The sequence below is a fragment of the Aegilops tauschii genome, chromosome 5, assembly GCF_002575655.3.
Source record: "Aegilops tauschii subsp. strangulata cultivar AL8/78 chromosome 5, Aet v6.0, whole genome shotgun sequence".
NCBI classification, from domain to species: domain Eukaryota; kingdom Viridiplantae; phylum Streptophyta; class Magnoliopsida; order Poales; family Poaceae; genus Aegilops; species Aegilops tauschii.
In genome coordinates, this window is record NC_053039.3 from 56,175,715 (window position 1) to 56,197,971 (window position 22,257).

General features: G+C 43.5%; 2 protein-coding genes and 1 long non-coding RNA gene across 3 annotated transcripts; all 3 read right to left on the reverse strand.

Moving 5' to 3' along the window:
• Nucleotides 1-1,509: 1,509 nt before the first annotated feature.
• LOC109736390 (uncharacterized) lies at nucleotides 1,510-2,361 on the reverse strand. Its single transcript, XR_012184067.1, has 2 exons — nucleotides 2,030-2,361; nucleotides 1,510-1,940 (listed from the first exon to the last, which is right to left on the reverse strand). It is a non-coding gene; the product is annotated as an uncharacterized lncRNA (long non-coding RNA).
• A 1,971-nt stretch (nucleotides 2,362-4,332) lies between these two features.
• On the reverse strand, nucleotides 4,333-6,482 carry LOC109736383 (uncharacterized). The gene is made up of 3 exons (XM_045228341.1): nucleotides 6,348-6,482; nucleotides 4,748-6,251; nucleotides 4,333-4,639 (listed from the first exon to the last, which is right to left on the reverse strand). Exons 1-2 carry the CDS (start codon nucleotides 6,424-6,426, stop codon nucleotides 6,082-6,084), a joined length of 249 nt encoding a protein of 82 aa, XP_045084276.1. The 5' UTR covers nucleotides 6,427-6,482; the 3' UTR covers nucleotides 4,333-4,639; nucleotides 4,748-6,081.
• A 1,193-nt stretch (nucleotides 6,483-7,675) lies between these two features.
• On the reverse strand, nucleotides 7,676-10,553 carry LOC109736375 (uncharacterized). Its single transcript, XM_020295597.4, has 2 exons — nucleotides 10,182-10,553; nucleotides 7,676-9,210 (listed from the first exon to the last, which is right to left on the reverse strand). Exon 2 carries the CDS (start codon nucleotides 9,107-9,109, stop codon nucleotides 7,991-7,993), a length of 1,119 nt encoding a protein of 372 aa, XP_020151186.1. The 5' UTR covers nucleotides 9,110-9,210; nucleotides 10,182-10,553; the 3' UTR covers nucleotides 7,676-7,990.
• Between the last annotated feature and the right edge of the window lie 11,704 nt (nucleotides 10,554-22,257).

A 22,257-nucleotide genomic window follows, 5' to 3' on the forward strand; every position in this document is an offset into this window, starting at 1 on the left:
CAATGTAATTACACATTAGTTACAATGTAATTCCCCCGGTGTAATTTTACCCATGTCTGTATTGTGTAATTTGACTGATAATTTTATGTGTAATTTGTATGGTAGTTTCACTGTAATCCTATTTTTCCATTTTCTGCAGTGTAATTTTCCCCATAATGTATACTGTAATCTGTTGCTAGTTAAACTGTAATTTTACACTTAATTACTGTGTAATTTGATATGCTAGTCCCAATGTGATTTTACTCTGTAATTTTACCCCCTTATGCATTTTGCTCGGTGTAACCTTATGCATTTGTACAGTGTAAACCTGTCAGGTGCTTTTGACGGGTCAAGGAAAGGACAGTAGGGCGACTGGTTCAACCTTTTTGTCGCTGTTAGTTGCTTACCGGGTCACAAATACAGCCCGATCCGTTTTCTTCTGTAAAAACAGACATACAGCTGTCAACAGATTATTGGTTGGAAAATTTGAATGATAACCAAATACAAATCAGTCAATTGTTGAATAGACAGTCCCAATTAATATAGCTGGAACACGCGGTTTTATTTCTTTGATTTGCCAGCAGCAACTTCTGGGGGCAGCTTATACTCCTCTCACAAACTCTTCATTTGACCAGTGGATGGATGGATGGACTTGAGGAAGCATAAGCACTTTGAAGACCCCCCATACCTCCCAGAATAAACACCGCATAGCGAGCGCGGAGAAAGCCAGATGATGAGGATCCAAATATACTCTCTCTGTTTCTTTTTACTTTGCATCTTAAATTTGCCTTGAGTCAAATTTTATAAAGTTTGATAAAGATTATAGAAAAAAATACCAACATTCGCAATACCAAATCAATATAATTAGATCCATTATGGAATATATTTTCATAATGTATTTATTTGGCATTGTAAATGTTGATAAATTTAAACCGAATATGCGGAGTAAAGTGTAAGTGATCTCTTGTCATAGGTATGGATGGTCTGGAAACGAAGAACAAGACAACATAATTAAGTCTGGGTTAAGAAATTAATGTTGTAGTGTACTCGAATGTATTCATAATATTAATAAATTCAAGTATTATTATTGTTGTTGTTGTTATCAATGTTATTAATCAGAGTGGCCAGGACTTGTACAGTTTCTGTTTTTCTATTTATACAACAATTTACTTAGAATCCTTTTGTGCTATTATTTTGTTTCTGTGCTTTTCTTTTCTCTTGTCCTTCAAGGATACATTTCCTCCTGATTTTCCCTTTACTGCTCCGTGCCTCACACAAAGATTAGGGGTTGAAGAGCTAATCGCTGTACCGGGTGAAGGAAAACAGTGTGGCATGATCTCACTGTACAATAGATAATCATAACCAGATCAAAATACTTTTAATGTTTTTGTCTACTGGAGATTGGTCTTTGGATGTTCAAGTAACACTAGAGATGGATTCACATACAAACAATCGAGTAGACATAATCATGTCACAGCAGCTATGTCCATACCTCTGCATTTGTAGCATTCTCTGTTGATTCCAATAACATAAGAGACAAAGGCATCAGTCTCTCCTTATTCAGACCAAGAACAGGTTTCATCAGCAGAGAGGACCATCAAGAGCTTAATGTGACTCCTGCTCATCAGGATGAACCCAAAAGGGAGGCAGACTATTGCAACTTCACCTTTATTATACTGACTTAGGTGAATTCTATGCTAATCTGCTCGTCACGGCAAATACGACATAGAAGTTCACATATACACTTCCTTACAAACACACAACAGTGTTATTACTTCACAAGCATCATCAGCAGGGTTTCCTGCAGAAGCAGACTAAGGCGAGAGGTTCTAAGGAGACGAACTCACACCACCCACGAGGGAAGCCCTCATTGCGGCAGTGCCCAGCGCATGGATTGTCCGCGCAGTGAAAAGTAGTGTAGGTCTTGCTGAACACCTTGCAATAATCGCCAGATTCAGATCCTGCAGTCAAAATAAGGACACCATTTTGCTTAGCAGCATCAAAGAATAGAACACTGATAGACCGTTATATTCTTCAGGTAAAAGCTTACCAGGAAGCAACAGGAGTGGCATGAGCAGCAGCAAGCACAAGCCTGGCATCTTGATCTTGGAGACCTCCATGTCTTTAAGAATAAACACCCAAGGTAGAAAGGAAGCTAGCGGAGAGGAGACGGTGCGGATTCAAATAGGTTAGTGCCTTCTCTTCTTATAGTCATGGATGGCCAGACCATATAAAAATACTATGTACAAAACAGAGAGTATGATGCAATTATATCTTGAAGATGCATTTCTATCTGGATAATGCAATGGTGTGTTGCATCTTCAAAGTTCAAAGCAACCTTGAGACTTTTACGGATGAATACAAACATAGGGATGATGCAGCTCTGTGTTGTATACATTGGCAGATGCTGAAATTTTTGGTCTAGATAGAGCTGACCCATTTTTTTAGAAAAGGAGGATAACCCCTGGCCTCTGCATCGAGCGATGCATACAACCATTTCTTTTATTAATTATTCAACAAAGCCTTACAAAGTAATGCATCAATTAGTCTGGAGCCACCGTCCTGGCAACATTTGTCGCTACTCTTATCAACTTGATGAAGGAGGTGCACATGATCGGAGTCGCCTGCCTAGACCTTACACCAACGCCGATCATCTAAATCCGGAGGCCTCAACAAATCCGCCCAACGGCGGTCGGGGGCACAAACCGGTCCATTGGACTCTCAGCGGGCACCGCATGCGCATACTCTAGAGGTTGCCGCCACCGTCTTCCGCCGATCCATCTTCAGAACTGGTATCAACGTATTGACCTTGCCAGGCCTGTCGTCGACGCCGCCAGACAATGCGACCTCCCTACGCGCGTCCATCATCATGCATCCATCACCGTGACCCTGCTGCGCCACGCCCGCCGAGACTCCATGTCGTCGATGCATCACATTCAACGCTGCTCCACCATTGAAACCATCCACCGGTCCCTCAACCGATGAACACCTCCAATAATGATGCCCCAAGGGGGGAACGACATATGAGCGCCGCCATCATCCGATCGACTGATCAAGGCTTTCCTCTGGAGGTAATGGAAGGAGGTGGGAGCTTCACCTTGATGATGCCTTCAAGAAGGAGACGGCGCCCAGGGCGTCACCATCACCGGCTCTGGCCATCGACCTAAGACAATATCTTCACCGGGATCTGCCCCAAGATTCCAATCGACAACCTGCGCACCGGCCAGACCACCTTCAAAGCCCCAGATCTGGCCGCCCAGATCCGGCGACCACCCACAACAGCACTATCATCGCGGGAGCCCTGACGCTCTGGCCACTGCCGGCGTGCACAACCGCTGGAGCCTGGGGGGAAGGCCACCACCCCACCCCGCCAAAACCCGAGAGCCGCCGGGAAGGATCCCTCTCCTGCTCATCACCGTCACTGAGCCAAACCAACCGGAGCCAAAGCCACTAGACCGCTGGAGCAGCTCTGCCTTGGACTTGGGCGCCACCACACCATGCTGTCGAGGGCCACCTGAACTTCACCCGCCGCCACCCCCCGGGATCCAGGCCGAACGTCGCTTCCGCCGCTCCGGGATCCAGGCCGAAGAGGAAGCTGACAGAGCTAGCACCAACTGTCTTCATGTTTTTCTTTCTTCTTATTTCAAATTTTATAGCTCTCCGTTGTACAAAAAACTAGAAGACTTTATTAATTGGTTTACACAAAGTTTATAATATACATGAAGCAAGTCTGTTCATACCAGAGGAGATGAAATCTCAGTAGTTTTGAGCAAACTCTAGTGTCCAATTGTTCATGCTTACAAAGAATTGAACCAAGAGAATAACACCATGATCTTACAGGCTTGGTTGAGACGCTGATGGAGCTCTTATTCTATTTACCGGCACGCTTTAAATCCTATTGAAGGAGCTCTTATTCTATTGATCAGCACGCTTAAAATCCTGATAAAAGTATTAGAATCAAGGGATAGCTGCTTGCTTGGTGGTTAGATAGCTTTCAGATTATAGCTTCACGTCTAGTAAAGACTCGGAGGGGGAACACCGACATCTAGCTGCTTGGTTCTTTTAGACTATCAAGCACATCCAGCACCAACTACAAATTCATTGCACAAACTCACCAGACACAGTTAACCATGATTTGCAATTACCATGTACGGTGTACGTTGAGCATTTCAGCTTGTCGATCATACAGAAACATACATCTAACACACATTATCCGGATAATTTGACCATGTCAAACACTAGAGGTAGATTCACATGCAGACACTCCATAAGATATAATCGCATCACAACAGCTATATCTATCTCTGCATTTGTGGCTGCTCATCAGGATAGAACACAAAGGGCCGCGAACTCTATCGCAATTTCACCTTTGTTATGTTGCCTTGTGTGAATTCTATGTTGATCTGCTCATCACAGCAAATACAACATAAAAGTCTACATACATAGTAAATTAAACACACAAACGATATATTACTGCTCCACAAGCATCATTAGCAAGGTTTCTTGCAGAGGCAGATTGAAAAGGGAGGGTCGAAGGAGGTGATCACACACTTCGATCCAGGGAAGCCCTCCTTGTGGCAGTGAGTAGCACATGTGTCATCCCCACATAAGAGAGGAGTGTAGGTCCTGCTGACCTCCGAGCAAGTCTTGCCTTCAGATCCTGCAGTAAAAATAAGGACATCTCATTTTGCTCCGCGGCATCAAAGAAAAGAATAGGACACCGAGAAGATGTTATAGTTCTCAGATAGTTATTCCGGTCAAGGCTTACCAGGAAACAACAGCAGTGCCATGAGCAAGAGCAAGCACAAGGCTGGCATCTTGGCCTGGAGGACCGCCATGTCTCGAGGTATAAGCACCCAGAGAGGAAATGAAGCTAGATGAGAGGAGACGGTGCAGATCCAAATGTGTTTACGCCTTCTCTTCTTATAGTCGTGGATGCGCAGACCATGTGAAAAGAAAAGAAAAAGTATGTCTAGAAGATGCAGTTCTATCTGGATGATGCAAAGATGTGTTGCGCCTTCAAAGCACTTTTGAGACTTTATGGAATGAAAACAAACATAGGGATGATGCAACTACGTGTTGTACATTGGCAGATGCTGAAATTTTTGGTCTAGATAGAGTTGACCCATTTGGTTTGTTTATTATTAAATAATAATTATCTAAAGCGGCTAGAGCTTGTATAGTATTTGTGGTTTTTAGTTGTTACTGTGTATTCTGTTGTCCAGGTCATCAATACGTTTTCTCCTGATTTTCCATTTACTATTCCAAGCCACAGACAAAGATTAGGGGTGAAGTGCTAATGACAATAATTTAAGGGGGGAAACAATATATTTATGGAATATGATTATAAATGTACTGAAATAGAACTATTTAGTTAGATGTTCTTATTTTGAGGGAGGGAGTTATGTGTTTAGGCTGCAATGTTTGTCCATTGGAGATTGTTCTTTCAATGTTCAAGTGACATCAGACATGGATTAACATGCAAACAATGCAGAGGATATAATCAAATCAGAGAAGTTATGTCTAGAACGAACGTTCACTGCAAAATGCCACAGCACGGCTTTGCAGCATGCTTGAGATCATGATGATACCACGGCAAACGTTGCAGTTGTTATGGCCCAAAAAAGGCCTACAGAACTATGAAAGCAATGCAGAGAGGAACAGACTTGAGACTCTCGGTCTGAGGTGGATACCATCTTCAGTGAGAAAGATCTCTCGCTTCTCTGGGGGCCAAAGAGGAAGCTGACAGAGCTAGCACCAACTGTTTTCAATGTTTTGCTTTCTTCTTTTTGTCAAACACTGTGCTAGAACACATTATCCGGATAAATTTAACGATGTCAAACACTGGAGATAGATTCACATGCAAACACTCCAGAAGATATAATCGCATCACAAACACAGCTATATATCTATCTCTGCATCTGTAGCTGCTAATCAGAATGAACCCAAAAGGGCCGAGAACTCCATCACAATATTACCTTTATTACATCGCTTTAGGTGAACTCTGTGTTGATCTGCTCATCATAGCAAATACGACATAGAAGTTCACAAATATAGTTCCTTAAACACACACACAAAAACATTACCGCTTCAGAAGCATCATCAGCAGGGTTTCATGCAGAAGCAGACTAACATGCGAGGTTCCAAGGAGGTGATCACGCACTTCCCTCCTGTGTAGCCCTTGCTGTGGCAGTGCTTGACGCACGTATCACGCACACATAAGAGAGTAATGTAGGTCCGGCTGACCGTCGCGCAGGTATTACCTTCAGACCCTTCAGTAAAAATAAGAACATCATTTTGCACAGCAGCATCAAAAAGAATAGACTACTGAGAAAGTGTTATATATTGTTCGGATAATTATTCCAGGCAAGGCTTACCAGGAAGCAACAGGAGTGCCATGAGCAAGAGCAAGCACAAGTCTGGCATCTTGACCTTGAGAGCCTCCATGTATGAAGCTGGCGGAGAGGAGAGGCGGTGCAGATCCAAATAGGTTAGAGGCTTCTCTTCTTATAGCCATGGATGAGCAGACCATATTAAAGAAAAGAAAAACTATGTAGAAGAAAGTGAGTATTGATGCAATTATATCTAGAAGATGCAAAGATGTGTTGTACCTTCAAAAGCACTATTGAGACTTGATGGAAGATATGCATCATTTAATATGTGGAGAGTACATCACATGGATAGAAATGCAGGCATCTTAAAGCTTTAACAAATTGAAGTTGTTGCACAATGCACATCAGATAAATGAAGTCCTGGTTTTGCATCAACTTTTGCACAATGCAATACTTTTCCATGCTAAAGACTGTCATGAAGTCATGTCTATACTATACTAAACAGCGAGTGATAATGCGACGTATATTAAAGGAAGTGGAAAGAAAGAAACATGACATGTCAACGAAATAGTAACAATGTATCAGATCCTATAGAGGGAAAGAGCGGATGACAGAAATATCTGGAAGGGGATCAAGCTGAATGATTTTCTTATATTTTATTACACATGTTCCTTTTCGAGGTTTAAATGATCAATAAAGTTTTATTTCCCAGCAACTTTTGGGCAGCTTGAAGAAAGTGTTGACAAGCTGCAAACAGATCAAATTTTACATAGAGCCATGTTATATACCAGAAGCTAACATGGGTGGGTATGATCATCAGGAAGCACAAGCTTGATGACATTGATGATCTGAAAATCAAATGAAACTCTCTGCCGAAAATTACTGAATAATAATTATGCAAAGCGGTTAGCACGTGTATAGTTTTTTGTTATGTTTGTTCCTGTATTATGTTGTCCAGCTCATCGCTACATTTTCTCCTGATTTTCCATTTACAGTTCCAAGCCTCGGAGATGACGGGGTGAAGTGCTCATGCCAATACTTTAAGGGAGTAAAATAGGCTTTTCGTGTTCTAGGTTAAGGAAAACATAAATAGTACACCAATGGCAGGGGAAAAAAAAAGACTTCCTATATATCTGATTACAACTAAATGTAAATTATTTAGTTAGATGCTCTTATTTTGAGAGGGAAACCTATGGGTTTAGACTGTAAGTAAACATTTGTCCATGAGGGAATGTTATTTAAAAAAGTTCAAGTAACACTAGGCATAGATTAGCATGCAAACGATGCAGAGTATATAATCGAAAAAGAGCAGCTAACTCTGTATCTCTGCATTTTGTAGCCTGTTCCATTGATTCCAGTAGAGAAGACAATGGCATCATTCTCTCCTTATTTAGATCAAGAACAAATTACATCATTGATGTGCTTCCTGCTCATCAGGATGAACCCAAAAGGGCGGCGATCCCTGTCGCTATTTTACCTTTGTATCACCTTAGGTGAATTCTAAGCTGAAGTTCACATGGTTCCTTGAACACACACACACACACAGACAGAAAGTTTCTACCATCCTATCTAAAACTATTACTGCTCCACATCAAACAAAGACACCTATTTCCACAGTAACAACAACATTGCATCTAAAAGTAATACTGTTGGCTAACAAGTTACAAGACACTTCTGATTTAGCCCGGTCTCAAGCACCCACCAGGAAGTAAGAACCTGTAGCTGTCCGCGTTCCTGATCAAATAGGATGGAAGATGAACAGCGGACGCTGACCTCGGTATAGGCCCCATCTTCTTGAAGAGATCACTAAACGTGTACTCCTCAGGCAGCATGTCAAAAATGTTATCCCCATTGCATATGACTCTCTGGATCCTGTCCGGGTTCAGGAAAATGTCATGTTTCACCCGGTCTGCATGGCTGTATGCCTTCATCTTGAAAGCAAACTCCTTGATCTCCCTGAAGCAGAAGCTGCAGTGCCAGCCCGCGTCGGCCAGCATCAGGTCGGTCTGGCGGGAGTGTTGATACTTGGTCCGCTCGGTGAACACATGCGCTGTCGTTCTCCAGCTGTTTTGATCCACATGATATTCAAAGGAGTACATATAGTTTTTTAGCTCGAGATGCATGATTGGCGGTATTCCATCACACCACTTCAGCAACTGCACGGTTTCAGGACTGGGGATCTCATCGGCATCAGCCATGATCAAGACATCCCCCACAGCAATGCCTGATCTTTTTAGCAGGTTGTTAAGTGCACGGCGGTGACCAGCTTCTACAAGGAAGGGCATTCGGCGAGAATCAGGATCCAACTCTCCAATGGGAAGCATGTCATAGACAATCTTTGAGCTAGCAAATGCGAAACGGTTGAGGTTTTCAAAGAAGGTGAGTGACTTTGGGATGCCAGTGAAGGTAGCATTCGCCTCAAGGATGACAAACCTGTCAACATATGGAAAGAGCTCATGGTAGCGGATTTCCAGAACATCGAGCTCATTGCTGAAGAGAACAGCATCAAAGACACGGCGAGGGGAGGAGAGGATGCCCCAGCCATGGAGCTGACACAGCTGGTGCATGGACATATTAGGGGCATAGTAGTGCGGGATACGGGTGAAGGGCTTTGGTGGTGTGTCCCACAGCGGCCGCAGAAAGTAGGAGATACTTTGGAAGTACTGGGTGACAGCAATAACAGAAACTGAAAGAACTAGAACGAAGGGTATCAGGAACTTGAAAGCCAAAGTACTTCTTCTTCTAGTTGCATGAGGCAGATTCACCGAGTTTCCCGCCATGCGACTGTCTTGTTTCATTGGCAAGGAAAGAAATGAGCAAGTCTCGGAGAAGCATAGGAGAGTGCCCCAAGTACTCTCTCTTCCTGGGGAACACGGCAATATCGGAAGCTGAATGCAACCTGCATTATGCAAGAGAACAGAAAATAAGTAAACAAGGAGAAGAAAGTGGTACAGGAAGCAACATAATAACTTAGACAAAATAAACATACAGGTAAGATTGTCAGTCTACGAAGTAGAATGGGGATGAGTTACAGCTACACACAGACTCTTGTGAATTTGTGACCCAACTGACTTGTTCTTTAAATGCACACATTCATATACATGTACGACAAGACATGGAGCCGTGAAATTGATACTTATATGCCAAGATAAACGAGCCGCTATTGCATTTCAGCATTTGCATCAACCAAATAAGGAAGAAAATGAAAGTGCAGCATAACACCAGAGCAGAACCAGCATCATCTATTGTCACAGCATTCTTGCCAGAAAACCCCAACAAGCATGATCTAAGTGCTCGTGTATTTTCAACAGCATAGCTACCCCTGTCTATCAACCACACAAACAAGTACTCCCTCCGTCCCATAATATAGGACGTTTTTGGAGTATTTAAGATTCCAAAACAACTAGGACCCCTTGCAGTCTGGTGCTCCCTCCTATATACCTGATGGGTGACCGCGATGCGGAAAACTCACAACTATTTCTATTAGCAGCACACAAGTAAGATGGCAAGCCCCTGTTGCCCAGATCAAACTGAAATGCCACACCCCTGCCCATGAGGATCATCTCATCTGTATGCCCAATTTGGTGTCCAACCAATCTGCATCCCCACCCCATGTTACCATCATTCAGAAGCAAAAGAGAGACCGCCTTACCCTACACTACACGCCGCCACCTAGCGACTCCCTCCGATTGGTGGCTCTGACCGAATCCCTTCGCAAATCGGCAGGCGCCAGCCAAATCCAACGAAAAACAAATCTCGCTCGCCGCTGCCTGCCGCTCCTCCATATCTCAGAGCCGGAAAAGGGGAGGGAGGGGCCGTACTGGGTCTGGGCGGGATGTCGAGGAACAGAGATGGCGGAGCGGGTCTCACCTCGGGGGAGACGACGACGACGACGGCGGCGACGAAGGAGGAGACGAAGACCGCGACGGAGACGGAGACGGGGGCGGCGACGAAGACGGAGACGGGGGGCGCACCGCGATCTGCTGGCCTCATTTAATCAGCGGCCCCCATGGATCGCTCGGCGCCCTCCATGCTGCTAAAATTAGGGAGGCGAGGGAGGAAAGCAGGGGAAGCGGGGTGGATTCGCTTTTGGCTCTGCGTCCGGGGATATGCGATGTTCGCCACTCCACTCCTCCTCGGGAACGGAACGGAACGGAAGAACACGAGGAGGTGGTGGTGGCTGACCGGGTGGGTGGGTGGGTGGACGGGGGTCGTGATCCTCTGCATGCGTCACCCGTGTGACAACTAGGTTGGTAAACTCGTCACTCGTGCAAGACAAAAGTCCTCATGTTTGTAGCCGGACCACTGACCAACAGTCCGGGCAAGGCTGTCTTTAAAAGAAAAAGAAAAAACAGGGAACCCAGGTTCCATTAAACTGCAGGCACAACAGTTGAGCGGGCATCCCAAACCCGCTTCATACGCTTGGGCGGGTCATCCGGTCATCGGTCACGAAATTTCAAACCAGACAGACGTCTCAAACGCCCGGGATAACCGGCACCTCTCAAATTCAGCCCAAATATGTGACGGACATGGGGCGTCCGGACACGTCCGTCACGTCGGGCCCGACTGCTTGACCCCACTGCAAATTGCACCAAATCTACCAAATCGACCTACCGGATCCATTTGCTCTCTCCTCTTTTCTTCCTACTACTCGGCGTCCGTCTTGCCGCTCCGCTGCCGCATGCGCCCATCAGCCGTTCCGAGCCTCTACGCCGCCACCTCCGGCAGAGCAGTCCTCTCTCCCGTCCTCGCCGCCGGGGACGTCGCCGCCGGTCCGCACCCCACCACGGTACGTCCAACAACTCTTTGGCTTCGCCTTGCGCTCTATGTGTTTGATACATTGTCTGACTGTATTTTTTGTGATTCTTTAGGGAAAACGATGAATTCCGATGCTTTGTCGGACGAGGAGTATGGACCGATGGAGCTTGATCAAATGATTCAAGATGAGTTCTTCGATTCCTCGTATTCGGACGAAGAGGTGGACACGATCATGCTCATGAGCATGCAAGACGAAATGGACCGACAGGTGGAGCATATTCTCAACTTCAAGGGCCCAATCGAAGGGAGAAGAGTGATCAATCGGGATAGGGTGTCCGGAGCACGACTATTGTAGAAGGACTACTTTTCTTCGAACCCAACTTTTTTGGATGATCCATGGTTTTGTCGCTGTTTCCGCATGCGAAAACAAATGTTCTTGCACATTGTGGAGGGAGTGGAGACACATGACGACTACTTCAAGCTCAAGAGGGATTGTTGCGACCAACTTTCTTTCTCTACTAAGTGATATGTCCTTTTTTCATCATGTTTTCCTGCTATTACTTACAATGTTTTTGATCATTATTTCCATTTATGATGTAATTCTAATGCATCTTCTCTCTTAATTTGCAAGATATACATGAAGAGGGAAATTACCGACAACTGGAATTCTGGACCTAAAAAGCTACATCACAGATACCTATTCTACGGAGCTCCAAATGACCTGAAACTTCATGGAGATTTTTTATTGAATATATAAAATAATACTGGAGCAAAGAAATACCATAGGGGGGGCCACCTGCTGCCCACAAGGCAACAGGGCGTGGCCACCCCCCTGGGCGCACCCTAATGCCTTGTGGGGCCCACAACTGGCCTCCGGCCCTTCCTTCTACTATATGAAGTCAATTGCCCTAAAAAATACACAGAGGACTTTTGGGACGAAGCACCGTCGTCTCGAGGTGGAACCTGGACAGGAGCACTTTTACTCTCCAATGGAGCGATTCCGCCGGGGATACTTCCCTCCGGGAGGAGAAAATCAAAGCCATCGACATCACCAACGATCCTCTCGTCGTGGGAGGACCAATCTTCATCAACATCCTCACCAGCACCATCTCATCTCAAACCCTAGTTCATCTCTTGTGTTCAATCTTTATATCAAAACTTCATATTGGTACCTGTGGGTTGCTAGTAGCTAGTGTTGGTTACATCTAGTAGTTGATGCTAGTTGGTTTATTAGGTGGAAGATTATATGTTCAGATCCTTAATGATATTCAATACTCCTCTGATCTTGAACATGAATATGATTGTGAGTAGTTACTTTTGTTCTTGAGGATATGAGAGAAGTCTTGTTATAAGTAATCATATGAATTTGGTATTAGTTCGATATTTTGATGATATGTATGTTGTTGCTTCCTTTAGTGGTGTCATGTGAATGTCGACTACATGCTTCATTATATTTGGGCCTAAGGAAAGACATTGTGGAGTAATAAGTAGATGATGGGTTGCTAGAGTGACTGAAGTTTAAACCCTAGTTTATGCGTAATTCTGTAAGGGGCTGATTTGGATCCATATGTTTCATGTTATGGTTAGATTTATCTTAATTCTTATTTCATAGTTGCGGATGCTTGGGAGAGGGGTAATCATAAGAGGGTTTCTTGTTCAAGTAAGAACAACACCCTAGCACCGGTCCACCCACATATCAAATTATCAAAATAGCGAACGCGCATCAACTAAACAGACGACAATTTCGATGTGTCCTCAAGAACGTTTTGCTTTATATAAGAGAACTTTCCGGCTTGCCCTTTGCTATAAAAAGGATTGGGCCACCTTCCTGCACCTTTTCTACTATTGCTACTTGTCACTTGTTACGAATTACCTTCCTACAAAACAACTTGTTACCTCTACTTTCTGTACTTGCAGAGAATACCTTGATGAAAACCGCTTATCATTTCCTTCTATTCCTCGTTGGGTGATACGTCCATTTTGCATCATGTTTTCCTACTGTTATTTATAGTGTTTTTATTCATTATAACACTTTGTGGAGTAATTCTAGTGTCTTTTCTCTCATAATATGCAAGGTTTACAAAAAAAGGGAGAATACCGGCAGCTGGAATTCTGGACCTAAAAAGCTACGTCAGAGATACCTACTCTGCACATCTCCAAATGAGCTGAAATTTTACGGAGAATTATTTTGGAATATGTACTAAATATTAGAGAAAATAAATACCAGAGGGGGCCACCCAGGCGCCCACTAGGCACCAGCGTGCCCTGGTGGGTAGTGGGGGCCCTGGCCCATCTTCTGGTACATAAGGTCTTTTGACCTAGAAAAAATACGGAGAGGACTTTCGGGACGGAGCGCCGCCGTCTCGAGGCGAAACTTGGGCAGGAGCACTTTTGCCCTTCGGCGGAGCGATTTCGCCGGGGGAACTTCCCTCCGGGAGGGGAAAATTGAAGTTGTCGTCATTACCAACTACCCTCTCATCTTTGGGAGGCCCATCTTTGTCAACATCTTCAACCATACCATCTCATCTCAAAATTCTAGTTCATCTCTTGTGTTCAATCTTTGTACCGGAACCTATATTGGTACCTGTGGGTGACTAGTAGTGTTGATTACATCTTGTAGTTGATGCTAGCCGGTTTATTTGGTGGAAGATTATATGTTCATATTCATTATGATATTTATTACTCCTCTGATCTTGAGCCTGAATATGTTGTATGAGTAGTTACTTTTGTTTTTGAGGACACGGGAGAAGTCATGTTGCAAGTAATCATGTGAATTTAATATTCGTTCGATATTTTGATGATATGTATGTTGTATTCCCTTAGTGGTGTTATGTAAACATCGACTACATGACACGTCACCATCTTTGGTCCTAAGGGAATGCATTGTGGAGTAGTTATTAGATGATGAGTTGCTAGAGTGACAGAAATTTAAACCCCAGTTTATGCGCTATTCCATAAGGGGCTGATTTGGATCCATTCGTTTAATGCTATGGTTAGATTTTATATTAATTCTTTTTTCATAGTTGCGGATGCTTGCAAGGGGGTTAATCATAAGTGGGAGGCTTGTTCAAGTAAAAACAGCACCCAAGCGCCGGTCCGTCCACATATCAAATTATCAAAATAGGGAACACAAATCAAACCAACATAATGAAAGTAACTAGATGAAATTCTCGTGTACCCTCAAGAACGCTTTAATTTACTTGCTATAAGAGTTTGTTTTGGCCTGTCCTTTGCTACAAAAAGGATTGGGCTATCTGCTGCACATATTTTTACTATTGCTACTTGTCACTTGTTACAAATTATCTTACTATCAAACTATCGGTTACCGACAATTTCAGTGCTTGCAGAAATTACCTTGCTGAAAGCCGCTTGTCATTTCCTTCTGCTTCTCGTTGGGTTCGACTCTCTTACTTATCGAAAGGACTACGATTGATCCCCTATACTTGTGGGTCATCAGAGGTAGTCGATGAATGATGGGGACAAGGGGCTAGGGATTTGGAGGGAGGAGAATTTTCACGGCATCACATACCACAAGCCGTTTTTTGCACACAAAAAACGCATGAAGTGGACCATCATCCATGATTTATTATTTAATACGCTGATCAAAGTAATTTTTAGGACAAATTCAATAACCTTGATGGGTTTGACTCCATTGATGCTCAACAATCGGTCAAACGGTAAGCCAGGTAGGCTGAATACGGAGCCAAAACGTACGCAGTGGTCCAATGCTATGACTTTCATGATTGTATTTCCGATATTCCTAAGTACATTGACCGAAGTGAAATTTGGTGATGAGTCTAGCGACCTCAGATGAATTTATCTCATCCCACACGAGGGATACAAAAAAGGGAGCTCATCTAGCTAAGAAATAACTATTTCTCATTTACGCGACGTCCTGCATATTGTGGCGGCCTAATGTTTCTCGTTAGGCCCCCACACAGACTTGCTTCTTCTTCTCCTGAATGAGTAGGTCGGTTGTTGTGTTGTCTAGTTTTTCAATAGGTTTTGTCAAGAACTTTGGGCTTCTGTGGAAAAGGGAAAGGAAAAAAGAGGGGGCTTAGCCTTGGGACTGTTGTCTGTAGTACAAACAGGAAACCAAAAATAGTCGAAAACAGCCCAAAATTTCAAAAAAGAGAAACAAAAAATGTTGATACCATAGCGAGCACTAGGAGAATGTGGAGCAACGAGCCGATGGATGCATATAGTGTGTACGAAAAAATAATTCAAAATACATAACTTTCAAATTCAAAAAAAGACACAAAAAATGAAGCAGGTTCGTTAAAAAAATATTAAAAAACATTCATCTTGCCAATTAAAAAAATATGTTTGGCTTGGCTTACAATGTCATTTATGTGCGGTAGATATTTTTTCTGTTAGCCATAACCTATACGTCCCTAAGCCCCTCCCCCCCCTAAATCACCTAAACCCCTAAAACCCTGTGGGTTGAGGCGTTCACACTAGAAATCTTCTGTTTGTCGTCTCCTAGCTGCTTATCTATGTACTTTTTGAGCAACGGAGGATTCAAGAATTGAACCTAAGCAATGTGAACATTTAAGGACTATTTTTTTTACAAATGCATGTCTATTCAGTCAAAACTTATGAAATTAAATTACTAAGAATATATAAAAACATACAAACAAATATGTGGAAAAGTACAAAAATGTTTTTGGAACTACTAACATAGAGTCTTGCCACTTGAAATGCTCAGTCGATGCCACAATATAACCCCACAATACCAACTGACACCTACAACATGTGAAGCAAAAAATTATGAATGTAAATATTTGCACAAGTGGGATAAGTGATTATAGCTTTTGATAAGATGGGAGTAATACCTTTAAGATGTAGTTATAGAATTAAAACAAGGTCCTCGAGGTAGGTGGCCTCGATGGTCCCTGAAAGCATGAAAATGTTCCATAATCTGTTTGTCACTAATTTTGGCAAATATCTCACGCTCAACAAAGAAAACCTTGAGATCATTGAGCCAATCATCACTCATGTTATTTTGAAGTTTTATCTTCATAATTTTCATGGACGAAAACCCCTCTCAAATGATGTTGTTGCCACAGGTAATGCCAATGCATGTCTAATGAGGCAATGAACATACCAAATGTTGTTAGGTTGTACCAACTTGGGAGCAAGACAAGTCAAACTGTCACAAGCCAACATTTCATAAATTATCTTTAGCATATCAGTATATAGGTTGAGTTGATAAAACAAGAGATAGCGCTCTTGTGAAGAGAAATCAACATAGTAAATATTTGGAAGCTCAACTGGCTTATCATGATCAAAGCTACTAAAGGGGTCTCTAGAGTCAAGGAAAGCAAGGCACTTTAACAAGTGCCTAGAAGTTTCACTAAATGGTTTAATCATCTCAACTATGTTTCTATCCAACGCCTCATTGCATATGGTTACCTTCACTAGTAGAAAAAGGGTCAAATGTCAAGCACATTAGTGCCGGTTTGATTTTGAGCCGGCACTAATGTGTGCATTAGTGCCGGTTCCAATGGCTAGCCGGTCGCTTTCATTAGTACCGGTTCATGGCGAACCTTTAGCACCGGTTCGTGCCACGGACCGGTACTAAAGTGAGTGGTGGCAGGATGTTGTCAGTCCGGGGCCCCTCCAGCACCTTTAGTACCGGTTCGTGGCACGAACTGGTGCTAAAAGGTCGTCCTACATAAACCCTTCGTCCACCCGAGCTCGCTCTGTTCTTCCGCTTTCCCCTCTCCTCTCTGTTCTTCCCCTCTTCCTCTCGAGCTCATCACACATTTTGCCCAAAAATTGTCAAGATTTGAAGGCCCCCATCCATTCAAATGATCACAAAGGTTAGCAACTTTGTCCTTTCATCTCTCATTGCTAGATTAGCTGTTGCAATGCTTTGTATAGTGATTAATTTATGAGTTTAGTAATTTGGGAGGAAATATATGTGCTAGTATTTGATTTATATGCAATTTGAGGTAAAAATAACACTTAGTTTGCATATGTAGGTGTGGTTTACTTAGTGCCTTCGAAATCTCCGTCGTAACCACAGTCGGTCGCCCGCACCGTTCCGTCGCCCGCACTGTTCCGTCGCCGGCACCACCTTGTGGTGAGCCTCTTGTTCATGAATGTTTTACATTACCAAATTGATGTTTGTGTGATTTGGATATATAGTTACTCGTATAATTATCTTACCCGTACGTTGTTTGTTATACATAGTGCCATGGTTTTGATATCCGTCCCCGTCGGCCCTCGTCCTTGTTATGATTCGGATGTGGTATATTCTCTTTTAAAACTAGTTGTTGCATTTCGTGTTTATGACAAATTATGCCCATCAAGTTGACATAGATATTTTTATCTAGGAGGTTTGTGAACCGGAAATTCCAACCGACCCTATTGTCGAGAGGTTAAATTTAGTTGAAAGAGAAAACGAGTATTTGAAAGAAAAATTGAAAAGAATTGAGGGGGATAAGATGGAATTGGAGTTGCATGTTGCCGATGTCGTCGATGATCACAAGATCAAGGTGGAGAAAATGCGCTTGAAGATTAGAAAGATTAGAAAATATGCCATTGATAGTGAGGCCTGGTATCATTATGTTGTTGGGTCAATTGGTACCTTAGTTGCGATCTTGATCGCATTTGTTGTTGCATTTAAATGCTTTAGTTAGAGAGTTATTTGTTTGTTGCATTTAAGTCTTGTATGAACTTTACGTATGAACTTTATGCATGAACTTGTATTAATTTGGTATTCTCGGTGTTGCGTAATGAAGATGAGCCGACAATGGATGTACGATGACCGATGCTCTCCGGAGTTCATTAATGGCGTGCAAACTTTTCTGCTTGCGGCTGAGGCAAACAAGCGGGCGGGTGGTTTTATGCCTTGTCCATGTGCTGTCTGTAAGAATGATCACAATTACTCTACGTCAAGAACCATTCATGTCCACCTGTTAAGTCCGGTTTCATGCCCCACTATAATGTTTGGACCAAGCACGGAGAAAGAGGGGTTATGATGGAAGACAATGAAGAAGAAGAGGACGACGATAGCTATCCTGGCCATGGGTTCCCTGAATACGATGATACAATAATGGGGGAAGAAGCTGAGCCAGCAATGCGGGAAGAAGCTGAAGAAGAGGCATCAGATGAGCCCGCTGATGATCTAGGTCGGGCCATTGCCGATGCAAAGAGAAACTGCGCAAGTGATTTGGAGAAGAAGAAGTTGCAGCACATGTTAGAGGATCACAAAAAATTGTTGTACCCGAATTGCGAAGCTGACAAGAAAAAGTTGGGCACCACACTGGAATTGCTGCAATGGAAGGCAGAGAATGGTGTATCTGACAAGGGATTTGGAAAGTTGCTGGTAATGATAAAGAATATGCTTCCAAAGGACAACGAATTGCCCGAGAGTACGTACGAAGCAAAGAAGGCTATCTGCCCTCTAGGGTTAGAGGTGCAGAAGATACATGCATGCCCTAATGACTACATCCTCTACCGCGGTGAGTACGAGGATTTGAACGCTTGCCCGGTATGCGGTGCATTGCGCTATAAGATCAGGCGCGATGACCCTGGTGATGTCGAGGGCGAGCGCCCCAGGAAGAAGATTCCTGCCAAGGTGATGTGGTATGCTCCTATAATACCACGGTTGAAACGTTTGTTCCAAAACAAAGAGCATGCCAAGGCAATGCGATGGCACAGATAAGACCGTAAGAAAGATGGAAAGTTGAGAGTACCCGCTGACGGGTCGCAGTGGAGAAAAATCGAGAGAAAGTATGGGAAGGAGTTTGCAAATGACGCAAGGAACGTATGGTTTGGTCTAAGCGCAGATGGCATTAAACCTTTTGGGGAGCAGAGCAGCAACCATAGCACCTGGCCTGTGACTCTATGTTTGTATAACCTTCCTCCTTGGTTGTGCATGAAGCGGAAGTTCATTATGATGCCAGTGCTTATCCAAGGCCCTAAGCAACCCGGCAAAGACATTGATGTGTACCTAAGGCTATTAGTTGAAGAACTCTTACACAGCTGTGGAATGGAACATGTGTACGTGCGTGGGATGAGCACATGGGGGAAGAATTTGACCTAAAGGCCTTGCTGTTCGTGACCATCAATGATTGGCCTGCTCTCAGTAACCTTTCAGGACAGACAAACAAGGGATACCGCGCATGCACGCACTGTTTGGATGATACCGACAGTATATATTTGGAAAATTGTAGGAAGAATGTGTACCTGGGACATCGTCGATTTCTTCCGAGCAGGCATCCCGTAAGAAAGAAAGGCAAGCATTTCAAAGGTGAGGCGGATCACCGGACGAAGCCTCGCCACTGTACTGGTGCTGATGTACATGATATGGTCAAGGATTTGAAGGTAGTATTTGGAAAGGGTCCTGGCAGACAACCTGTTCCGAATGACGCTGACAGACGCGCACCCATGTGGAAGAAGAAATGTATATTTTGGGACCTGCCCTATTGGAAAGACCTAGAGATCCGCTCTGCAATCGACGTGATGCACGTGACGAAGAATCTTTGCGTGACCCTGCTTGGCTTCTTGGGCGTGTATGGGAAGACAAAAGATACACCTGAGGCACGGGAGGACCAGCAACGTATGCATGGAAAAGACGGCATACATCAGGGTCATGCCAGCTACACTCTTACCAAAGAAGAGAAGGAAATCTTATTTCAATGCCTGCTCAGTATTAAGGTACCGTCTGGCTTCTCGTCGAATATAAAGGGAATAATAAACATGGCAGAGAAAAAGTTTCAGAACCTAAAGTCTCATGACTGCCACGTGATTATGACGCAACTGCTTCCGGTTGCATTGAGGGGGCTTCTACCGGATAACGTTTGATTAGCCATTGTGAAGCTACGTGCATTCCTCCATGCAATCTCTCAGAAGCTAATCAATCCAGAAATCATACCAAGGTTAGAGAATGATTTGTTGCAATGTCTTGTCAGTTCGAGTTGGTGTTCCCACCATCCTTCTTCAACATCATGACGCACGTCCTAGTTCACCTATGCGAAGAGATTAACGTTTTGGGTCCTGTATTTCTACACAATATGTTCCCCTTTGAGAGGTTCATGGGAGTCTTAAAGAAATATGTTCATAATCGTGCTAGGCCAGAAGGAAGCATCTCCAAGGGCCATGAAAATGAGGAGGTCATTGAGTTTTGTATTGACTTTATTCCTGACCTTAAGCCGATTGGTGTTCCTGAATCGCGGCATAAGGGCAGACTGGATGGAAAAGGCACGCTAGGAGGGAATCAAAAAATATGTAGGGCGGACATTCTCTCACTGAAGCACACTACACAGTTCTACAGAATTCTGCCTTGGTGGCTCCGTATATGGACGAACACAAGAATTTTCTACGCTCCAAACACCCGGAGCGGTCTGATGACTGGATTACACGTGAACAAACCAGGAGTTTCGCCGGCTGGTTGCAGACACATACCATGCATGATGCCTCTATTGAAGATGACCTGTACTCGCTGTCCCAGTTACCATCTTCGAATATAATGACTTTCAAAGGGTACGAGATAAATGGTAATACATTTTACACGATCGCCCAAGATAAGAAGAGCACCAACCAAAACAGTGGTGTCCGCTTTGATGCAACAACCAAGACGGGAAAGGAAACATATTATGGTTACATAGAGGAGATATGGGAACTTGACTATGGATGTGGTTTGAAGGTCCCTTTGTTTCGGTGCAAATGGGTCAATATGACACGACGCGGGGTAACGGAAGACCCGCAGTATGGAATGACAATAGTGGATCTCAACAATCTTGCGTATGCAGACGAACCATTCGTCCTAGCTAATGATGTGGCACATGTTTTCTATGTGAAGGATATGTCTACCAAGCCGAGAAAAAGAAAAGATAAGGAAGCGAATGCATCATACGATGAGCCAAAGCGCCACATAGTTCTTTCTGGGAAAAGAAACATCGTGGGAGTAGATGACAAGACAGACATCTCAGAAGATTATGAAAAGTTTGATGAAATTGCTCCATTCATAGTGAATATTGACCCGAGCATCCAGTTAAATGATGAAGATTTTCCATGGCTACGGCGCAAAGGGACACACGCGAAGAAAAAGTTTCACACCCAAAGATCTGGGATGTGATCGGCTTCACTATCATCACTTTCTTCTGTGTTTCACACCCAGGAGGGAATCTCTGTAATAGTTAGGGTAGTTATGTGTTTTGGCATTTGAAACGCGAAGAAATTTTATGTGCAAACAAATTCTTTCATGCATTTACTGATTTTTTCAGCTAAATGACCCTGAAATTGAAAAGCATTTCAAATGAACTCAGAAAAGGTTGAAAGTTGGCATGGTATCATAATTTCACCCACATAGCATGTGCAAAAAAGTAGAGAGGGTTACCGCAAAAACTGGATGCACTTCATGTACAAAATGGACAATCTCTTTCAAAGTATCAGGGTTTCGGACGAAAACTCATCCGTTACAAAGGCATTTCATTTTTTAAATAACCTAAGCATTACCAAATTGAATATAATGATAAAACACACTAATATTAAACATAAGAAAAAAGAATCACTGAAAAATCTATTTTCAAAGTTAAGTTATTCACAAACTAGTGATTCACACAAATTTCAAATAATTCAAAATGTAAACTATTCAAATTTGTAAACTACCGGCACTAACAGAAAGTTTGTAATTTTTTGTACCTAAAGCAAAAATATTCCCAAAGAAACTCTAAATACAGCAAAAAACAACTCAAAAATAAATAAACCAAAAATAAATAAAGCAAAAAAATAAGAAAATAAAAAAGCCCACCTACTGGGCCAGAGCGGCCTGCATACGACTAGAAACCCAACCTGTAGTTGGGCCAGGATGCAGGCCCGCAAGCCCAGTAGGCCCACAGGCAGAGTAGGAGAGGTAGGCCCAGAAGGCCTGCTATTGAGAGGAGCTCAATGCAGTGCCCGCGCCAGGGCTAATAAACTGGTCCTGGCGCTCCTCAACTAGCGAGGTGGGACTAAACTTATGCGCCCCTCGCCTGGCAGCGCACACCCTTTAGTACCGGGTCGTGGCTCCAACCGGTACTAAAGGGTGGGTCTTTAGTACCGGTTAGTGCCACCACCCGGTACTAAAGGTGGGCGCTTCCCGCCGCTTGGCCTGGCCAAAACAGACCTTTAGTACCTGTTTGTGGCTTCAACCGGTACTAAAGGTTGTTCTATATAAGAAAACACTTCAAAAAAA

Bases quoted from the DNA above. Each gene is read 5' to 3' on its own strand.
- LOC109736383 (XM_045228341.1), bottom strand. From the start codon at position 6,426: ATGGAGGCTCTCAAGGTCAAGATGCCAGACTTGTGCTTGCTCTTGCTC. The intron at 6,252-6,347 runs GCCTGGAATAAT...TTTTTACTGAAG, and splicing joins GTTGCTTCCTGGTAAGCCTT to GGTCTGAAGGTAATACCTGC.
- LOC109736375 (XM_020295597.4), bottom strand. From the start codon at position 9,109: ATGAAACAAGACAGTCGCATGGCGGGAAACTCGGTGAATCTGCCTCAT.